We start from the raw sequence: 9,313 nt of genomic DNA, 5'->3' as shown, positions 1-9,313 counted from the left end.
CACATGATCATAGCTTGAATTTTGTTATTTAAATGTCATGTGTGTCTACTTTGAACTAGCCTACTGCTTACTGAAGTAGCATTCAGCAGCAGAACCGATCTTTAAATATAAAAAGAATAATATATAAGTTTATTTTATGTTTTAAGGTAACTAAAAGATAAAATTATATTCTGAATATCTGCTAAATCAAAGCATAAAATTTCTGCTTCTTATTTCAGTAATAGGCATAATTTATTGAGAAATAGAAATTGAATTTTAATAAGTAAATAGAGATTATTGAACAGAAGGCTTTCATCAAAGGAGATATATTGAAAGATATTGTAATAATATATTGTTCTGGAAATTGGACTATATTTCAAGGGATAAATGCGAGTCTGTCTTCTATGAAAACCATCAGTTTGTTTACTTTTTTTTGACAAATTATGAATCCTCTCATTAAACTGAAATACATTTACACAAAACAATAAATATTAACACTAAAGATAGCCTTATACACTCAACATTCTTATGACTTAAGGGTATGTAGGCCCACTGCATACTAACAATTCCCTGATATTATTGATAAAAATTATCACATTCCTTCCTTAAATTGTTAAAGACCTCTTTAAAATATGCATGGTAGGTAGTAATGAAGCCATTATCATTTGTTAACACTGTCTACCTTGTACCACAAATCTAAATTGCACTCTGTTAATGAGACATAAATAGCTAATTTTGATGAAGAGGAAAGAAAAATCTGAAATATGAGAGCATTTGGTAGAGGGTACAGATATAAAATGTGACATGAAAGCACGGGGTGTCAAGAGGTCTTTCAAGGAAGATAAAGCATGTAAAACAAAAGTTAATTTTTTCTACTTTGCAATTTACTTCTAGTAAAATATGGGAAGTTTGGGGATCTCAGCAATGGGTCATCTTGTTGCCTTTCCTGTCTCACATACCTACTTATGTCAGTGATTCCAACAGTACAAATCTCTCTACCACCGTCACTAACACTTTTATTCCTCTATATTTCTGTACATTGCCTACTCTGATCCAAACCTTCTCTTTCCTCTTTCTGAAATCATTCCATGGAGAGTTTGGCTATCCTGCTTCAGGTTCGACAAGCTCCCCACTTTCTCCAAACTCTGATTTGGCTGTTTTTTGTTTATTTGTTTTGTTTCATTTTGCTTTTCACCTCTAAACTTAAATGAAACCCAGATGTTCCTCTGAGAATACATATTTCCACCTAGCTCTCTTAAGGTGTTTTTTTTTTGTTTGTTTTTTTTTGTTTTTTTTTTCTTTTCTGTTTCTTCACTTCCCCCTTACTCTACACTTTTGTGGACCAGGAGATGGAACAGGTGGATTCCTGTCTCTTCATTCTTCTTTCCATACCATTTCTTTCATTTCCTTCTGGAAAAAAGGTCAAAATTAAAATGCCCCCAAAGAAATTACCTACCCTTCTGTAGCTCAGGTCATTCAGCTATACCAGCCTTTCCTTTTCTTCATTCTTTTGATCTACCTACATCCTAAACAGTAACCATCCTTGAGGTAAGGTATTGGCAACCAGATTACAACCAGTTTTTACATCGTATGATCTGCCATTATTCTTGGAGATTTTAATGTCCACATGGATGCCATATGGATACATGGATTTCAGTTATTTCACTCTGATCACTACCTGGTATCTGTTCAGCACTTTTTCCCACATATTCTCTCACAATTTTTTTTATACCCTAATAAGCCTTCTAATACATTAAATCCACCACTTTCTCACTATACTTCAACTGGCTCCCAGTGTCTCTTCTCTGCTTATCCAGTCTTGATTCCACTGGAAATTATCATGATCACATTATTTCAAGTACTCCCAACTTTACTTCCCCTTAATCTCATATTTGAGGGGGAAACACCCTCTCTGGATAGATTCTACCTTCTGTCATCTCTGTGCCTGCACCCAAATGAGTATGTTGCTTGCTGATGGTTAATCATACAACAGAATTAATTTGGATTATTTTCAAATTATTATCTCAAAAAAAACCCCATCAAATTGGCTTTCAATAATGTCTGACAATCTTTATTTTTAAAAAATTTTTTATTATGATGAATATTCATGAGTTACAAATTACCAGAAATTGCTTTTATACCCTGTGTCCCCACCCAATTGTCCCCCAACCACCCTCCCCCTCCCCCTCTCTCCCCACTCCCCTTTGCAGCCCTAGGAATGTTCCTTCCCTCTGTAAAACCACCACCCTACTGTGTTATTTCTTTCTTACCTTCATTTCTCTCTTAGCTCCCACAATGAGTGAGCACATGCAGTATTTATCCCTCTGTGTTTTTCTTTTTTTTTTTTTTCCTTTTTGTCTTTTTTCATGACCGGCAACGGATCGCAACCCTCAGTGTTGCGCCCGTACTGGACCGGGACCGGCAACGGGATCGCAGCCCTCGGTGTCGCGCCCGCACCTCACTCAGCCAGTGAGCGGCCGGTCTGTATGTGGGATCCGAACCCTCGGTGGGAGCGCCGCCACGCTCCCAAGCGGTGCAATGTAGCAGTGTGCCACTGGGCTGGCCCTCCCTCTGTGTTTTTCTAATTTCACTAAACATAAGTTTCTCAAGGTTCATCCATGTTGTTGCGGAGTAGTATTCCATGGTTTGTGTGTATGTGTGTATATATATAAGTATATAAACATACTATATATATATATATATATATATAGTATATAAACATACTATATATATATATATATACACACACACACACATATATATATATGGTACATATATACCATACTTTCCTTATCCAATCATCCATCGATGGACATTTAGGTTGGTTCCATGTCTTGGCTATTGTAAATAGAGCTGCGATGAACATGGGAGTGGAAGTATCCCTTCGACATGATGATTTCCATTCCTCTGGGTACATACCCAGAACAGGGATGGCTAAATCTTGTGGAAGATCTATCTGTAGTTGTTTGAGAAAACTCCATGTTGTTTTCCATACTGGTTGTACTAATTAACAGTCCCACCAACAGTGTAAAAGTGCTCCCTTCTCTCCATACACTCACCAGCATTTGCTATTCACCGTCTTTTTGATTATAGCCAGTCTAACTGGGATAAGGTGGTATCTCAATGTAGTTTTAATTTGCATTTCCCTGATGACTAGTGATGTTGAGCATTTTTTCATGTATCTGTTGGCTATTTGTATGTCTTCCTTTGAAAAATGTCTATTTTTCCTTTGCCCATTTTTTAATTGGGTCATTTGCTTTTTACTGTAAAATGGCTTAAGTTCTATGTATATAATGGATATTAATCCCTTGTCAGATGCATAGTTAGCAAAAATTTTCTCCCACTCTGTAGGTTGTCATTTCACTCTGTTGATTGTTTCTTTTGCTGTGCAGAAATGTTTTAGTTTGATATAGTCCCATTTGTTTATTTTTTCTTTTGCTGCTTGTGCTTTCAGGCTCATGTTCATAAAGCCTGTGCACAGATCTAATTGCTGAGGTGTGTCACCTAAATTTTCCCTTAGTAATTTTACAGTTTCAGGTCTTATACTCAAATCTTTAACCAATGTTGAGTTGATTTTAGTGTACAATGAGAAAAGCATATCTAGATCCAATATTCTGCATATGGATATCCAGTTTTCCCAGCACCATTTGTTGAAGAGGCAGTCTTTTCCCCAATGTACATTATTGTTGCCTTTGTCCAATATCAGATGGCTATAAGTCTGAGGGGTGATTTCTGGGTTCTCAATTCTACTCCATTGGTTTGAATGTCTACTTTTGTACCAGTAGCATGCTGTTTTGGTTGCAGTAGCTTTGTAGTATAATTAGACGTCAGGTAGTGTTATACCTCTGGCTTTTTTTTTTTTTTTCTCAGGATTGCTTTGGCTATTTGGGGTCTTTTGTTTTCCCATATGAAAGGTAAGATTTTTTTTTCCATTTCTGTAGAGAATGTCAATGGTATTTTGATGAGGATTGTATTGAATCTGTCGATTGCCTTGGGTAGTATAGACATTTTCACAATGTTAATTCTTCCAATCTAAGAGCATGGAATATCTTTTTGTGCCTTCTTTAATTTCTTTCAGAAGTGGCTTGTAGTTCTCATTGTAACGATCTTTCACCTCCTTGGTTAAATTGATTGCTATGTATTTAATTTTTCTGTGACTGCTGTAAATGGACTTACTTTCTTGATTTTTCTTTCTGTTAGCTGATTATTGTAGAATATAAATGGAAGAGATTTGCTTTGTGTCCTGCAACATTACTGAAATTATTAAACAGCTTTAAGGGTTTTTTGACAGAGTCTTTAGATATATTATCATATCATCTGCAAATAGAGAAAATTCGACTTTCTATTTTCCAATCTGGATTCCCTTTATTTCATTCTCTTGCCAGATTGCTCTGGCTAGTACATCTAGTACTATGTTAAACAGAAGTGGTGAGAGTGGGCGTCCTTGTCTTGTTCCTGTTCTTAAGAGAAAGGCCTTCAATTTTTCCCCATTCAGAATGATACTGGCAGTGGGCCTGTCATAAATGGCTTTATTGTGTTAAGATATTTTCCTTCTATACCTAATTAGTTGAGAGTCTTTATCATGATGGGATGTTGAATTTTGTCAAATGCTTTTTCAGCATCTATAGCAGTAATCATATAGTCTCTGTCCTTGAGTTTTTGATATGATATATCACATTTATTGACTGTCGTATTTTGAACCATCCTTGCATCCCTGGGATGAATCCCACTTCATCATTGTGCATAATTTTATGTACGTGTTTCTGTGTTCTATTAGCTAGTATTTTATTGAGGATTTTAACATCTATATTCATCAAAGATATTAGCCTGGTAGGTGAGGGTGAACATCCTTTCTAGTGAGTCTTTCTTCAAGGGACAGTCCAGGGGTTGGCAGAGGGAAGGAGAGGATGCCACCAAGATTCTACCAATGACTGGGTAATGCTATACTGCTGCAATTGTGACATCTTAGTAGATTTCTAGAGTGTTCCTTGGGTTCTGAGACCGTTGATGACTGACATTGCCCCTTTAGTGGTCTCACTGAGGCATTGTGCAGTCACGTCAGCAGCTGAAGATTGCTTACATTTCAACAAAATGCTCTGCACATTCTGTCTGGCCTGCCCCAGCTGCACCTACAGTTTAAGTCAGAACTTATCTTGGGTGGCATTCCAGCTCATGGTTTGCAGCAATTAACAGGGAAATCTGCCAGTTACTGTTGTTGTTGATGGAAGGATATCCTACAGGTACCCAAAGGCCAAAGATGGATCCCTCCTTAAGCTCATTAGATTTGAGATTTGCTATTAAAGAAAAGCCTTTTTAAGTAACTACAGTAGCTTTGACTCAACTGCCAGGTGCCTGGCTACTTCCTGTACACCCCATGGAATCCTCCTCACCCTGGGAAGCAGGTATTATTGTTCTTATTCCTGTGAGGAAACAGAAGCCAAGAGAGGTAAAGTAACGTGCCCAGAGTCACACAGCTAGGAAGTGGCTGGGCTGAGAGCCAGCATCAGCAGTCCACCTGCAGCCCCCTCCATCTTGCCCAATGTACCAGAGTGCCTCAGGCCCTGGGGTCACGTCTCAAGTGTGGAGGTGTTATAGTCTCATGAAAATCTCTACAAGGCCATTGAACTCTGTGCCTAGAATTGAGTGTGGGGAGTCCAAGGACAGGTGGCCGCATGTCTGGGGAAAATGCGATACTAAGGCTGCTTTGGGTGGGCACCTCTCTCCTGACCTCCCAGCACCATACTCCAAAGGAACAACTGCAGAGATCAAATTCTAGGCAAAAACCAACATGTGTCTCTATGAAGATGTCAGGACTGAAAAGCCTCAGTCTTGTGCTGTGCTATGTGGGCTGTGGATTCAGACTGTGAGCTCAGGCCTTCCTTAGAGAGCACTTTACTGGACTTCTGCCTGGCCCCAGAAGCCCCAGGACAAGAAGTCAGCTCACAGTCTCTGCTACTAAGGTTCGGCCGGTTACCCTGACCCCAGTGTGTGCTCATGTTGGCTCTCCCATGACCTCAGTGCATTCTGTGTGGAACAGCATGTTGACAAGCTGACAGGTCACTTGCCTGGCTGGGCTCATTGTGAGATCATTGGCTGGATGTGTTCCCAAGCAACCTGAGCCCCTTTGTGATGTCCTACTGCTGGATTATCAAGGGGCGCTGTGGGCCATACCGCAGTCTCATGTTTACATGAACAGAGGACAAGCCATCACTTACTATGGCTAGTGATCCCAGAGGCCGGGGGCATGGCTTCAGAACGGCACCTTTTCCTCCAGAAACAAGGGCTCCTTGGACAGACACAGAGAACCATCATCACCCAGCAGATCCTTCCTGTGCCCAGTACTACTGCCCGGTGTCAGGTGGGAACCACAGCTTCAGGCTGCTGCTGGAAGAAACTGTTTTCCAGGCTTTGAACGAAGAGCCTCAGCTCAGAGGGCCGGGACCTGTCCACAACATCCTGCCAGAGGCAGAAGATAGTCTCCCCTGTCTCCCCTTTCCAAAAAAGCTGTGGAGAATCGTCAACAGCAACCAGTTTGCATCAATTTGGTGGGAGGAAGGTGGGACTTGTATAGTGATTAATGAAAAACTGTTTCAAAAGGAGGTCCTGGAAAGGGAAAGCCCTAACAAAGTGTTTCAAACAAACTGTATGAATAGCTTCATCCGCCAGCTAAACCTCTATGGCTTTAGCAAAATGCGTCAGAACATTCGCATATCATTCTGCCTCACCAATGTTTTCATCCTGGAAGGACCAGTCTATGTCAAGAGCAAGGTAATGAATGACAAACCTTCTAAGAGGCTAAGTCAGTGGGATCTGGGGTTGGGTCGGGTGGATGTGTCAGGACTGCCTCGTGGGATTTGGGTGACCTCGGGCGGGTACCGAACTATTCCTTTACCTGTTCCTTTTCTGCATGGTGGTGACAGTAATTTAAGAGTTAATGGCATGGGGGTGGAGGGCGTTGCTGAGAATGGTGCCAGTCCATCTGGAGTGTGTAAAAGATTACAGGTGTTCAGTCACTCCTACCTGGGGACAAATGTCTCCTTGTGGTTGATGTGTCCCCTTGACTCCATAGAGCTTTAAACCGTAATGTAGGCTGGGGTGGGGAACCTTCCCTGTTGAAATATCAGTGTGCCCCCCGCTGGTGTTTGGAGAAATGCTAAGCCTAAAGCAGGCGAGGAAGCCTGTAGAAGGTGGCATGAATGTGCATGCTTGCCTAGTCACTGTCCGCCGGTGTGGAAGAGCCTGCGACCAGAGACTGCCAGTCAGGGGTTCACTCTGTGGCTGGCTGATGCTGCATGATGAAGCCACCAAATCTGCTTTACTCCCCGTCTGCAGCTTCAATGTTCCTTTTCAATGGCCTTGTACACATTCTAATTTGCCATGTTTAGGCATTTTCCAAGGATGCAGTGCTCGCCATACATGGCTGAGTCTTGAGGATGTAAAAAAGGGCGAGTCTTGAGGATGTAAAAACTAGTCCCCAGCTTCCTTTTGGGACTGTGACCTTTTCCTAAAGGGCCTCCCAGGACCACTAGAGCTGTGTTGCACAGGGTCGTAGATTGTTGATGGTTGCAGTCCATTCTTGTGACTCATAGTTTCCTTTTCTTTTTCAACTTTGAATCTCAGTTGCTGTTCTACTGCAATCCCTACTTCAAAAGAGACTCCCCTCACCTCCTTGTGAGGATGAAGAGAAGGTTGGGTGTTAAATCTGCATTAAGGCAGAAGGGAAGCCAGCCAGAAGCTCTGGAATCCCCTGTAGCACTTACAGCCACCGAGCGACAGGATCCAGCATCTCCAAATGAGGATAATGAAGAGATACCAAAGAGCCAAGAACTTGACAGTCCTGCCACCCAAGTCAGGAGTGACTCTGCTCTGCAAGGAACTCTTGTAACAGTGCCCGAGCCCACCAAGGCAAGTGACGATGCTCCAGTAACCCAGCCAGCCATCAGGCAGCCGGAAAGCAGCCAGAGCCACATTACTCAGTTGGGGGATATCACTGCGCCTGCCGAGCTCCCCTTCGTCCCCTTCACCATACCTTCAACCCATATGGATTTCTATAGGCCAGTGATGGGTGTTCCTGCCTTGCCCCCCAGGATTCTCAGCGTGCACACTGCACAGCTTCCTTTGCCTGGACTGCTGCCTTTCGGCCATCACTGGGTGGCTGTGCCCGCCGTGGCTCCTGGGCCTATTGCCTTCATGTCCATGTTGCCTCTACCCCCAACACCAGTCTACTGCTGTCCCCACTGCCATTGTGTGTTAGAACTCATGCCAGCCACTAGCAGGCCCCAGGGGTACCCAGAGCATGCAGACTACCACGGGTAAGGAGAGCATTTGATGACAACATTTGCTGGTCAATAAACACGATCAGAAAATGAGTCATTTTCTGTCTGCTCAGAACGGTTGCTCGTCTCTGTCATTTTTCTTCTTCCGCAGTCAAGGGCCCCCTCGGGTGTCTTTTGCTTGCCTGGTAAAGACTTGTGAATAACCCCACTCCCTCACATGATGCAGGTGCCCAGTAGATACTCGGGCAGGACGTAGGTTTAACTGAGCCTCTCGCACATCCTGCCTCCACTCACTGAAAGGTCTTTGCAGTGCTTGGAAAGTGCACACACCCAGCGGGGGTGGCCAGATGTACACAATGACAAGTGCTCCTGGCCATCCAGACACAATTCCCTGCCATGCTGCAAAATATCTTCTTGTTGCCAGTGGCCCCTCCTCCTCCATGGAGAGCTTCTTCCAGTACTTTCCAGTTACCAGTTTGTATTTTCAGCCTCTCCACTCCTTAACAGAGCAGCAAATCACACATCATTTCACTGTCGTTCTTGGGTAAGGCAGAAAGGAATAGCTGCTGGGATGGCTGATGCGTAAGTCTGTAAGAGCACAGACTCCTTTTCTGACCTTTTTCATGGATACTTCTCTGAAGTGGGTTACACGTCTTCTTGCTGTCATAAATAGGAGAAATGCTACACCACTTGCTCTCTCCTTGATGATCTGTGACCTGGTGTTTTCTGGGCAATAATGGCTCAGGGAACAACCCCCCACACACACACACAAACACACACAGTGGCCACTGAGACATGTCAGCACATTGGGTGGATGATCAGCCTAAGGCTCTAGGCCTTTCTGTCAGCTGCTGCCAAACCACCTTCGGTGGCTGGCTAGTTTTACACAAGATTCAGACAGAGCCTGAGGACTAGGCATGGCATGGTACACAGACTTGTATGACTGACAGTGATGCTTTGTTCTGAAAATGTGCTGTGCCTCAGCTGAGTGAGACCTCCGTAAACCTGCCTGCTAGATAAGGACAGAGACAGTAGAATCACTGCATTAGGGAGCCCTG

The 9,313-nt window shown here is 42.9% G+C and overlaps 1 protein-coding gene across 1 annotated transcript; it reads left to right on the top strand.

The window, feature by feature from the left end:
- The first annotated feature begins 6,195 nt into the window (after window positions 1-6,195).
- LOC103592012 (heat shock transcription factor, X-linked-like) lies at window positions 6,196-8,295 on the top strand. The gene is made up of 2 exons (XM_008574600.1): window positions 6,196-6,981; window positions 7,600-8,295. The coding sequence occupies exons 1-2, from the start codon at window positions 6,196-6,198 to the stop codon at window positions 8,293-8,295; spliced, it is 1,482 nt and encodes a 493-aa protein (XP_008572822.1).
- The last annotated feature ends 1,018 nt before the right edge of the window (window positions 8,296-9,313 follow it).

The sequence above is a fragment of the Galeopterus variegatus genome, unplaced genomic scaffold (assembly GCF_000696425.1).
Source record: "Galeopterus variegatus unplaced genomic scaffold, G_variegatus-3.0.2 Scaffold56, whole genome shotgun sequence".
Taxonomy (NCBI): domain Eukaryota; kingdom Metazoa; phylum Chordata; class Mammalia; order Dermoptera; family Cynocephalidae; genus Galeopterus; species Galeopterus variegatus.
This window is presented reverse-complemented; position numbering and strand designations above follow the sequence as displayed.

What these genes read in the sequence shown, in the direction of transcription:
- LOC103592012 (XM_008574600.1), top strand. Translation starts at nt 6,196, where the DNA reads ATGGCTAGTGATCCCAGAGGCCGGGGGCATGGCTTCAGAACGGCACCT. An exon ending in GAGTGTGTAAAAGATTACAG is followed by an intron (nt 6,982 to 7,599) that starts GTGTTCAGTCAC and finishes TTTGAATCTCAG; the next exon opens with TTGCTGTTCTACTGCAATCC.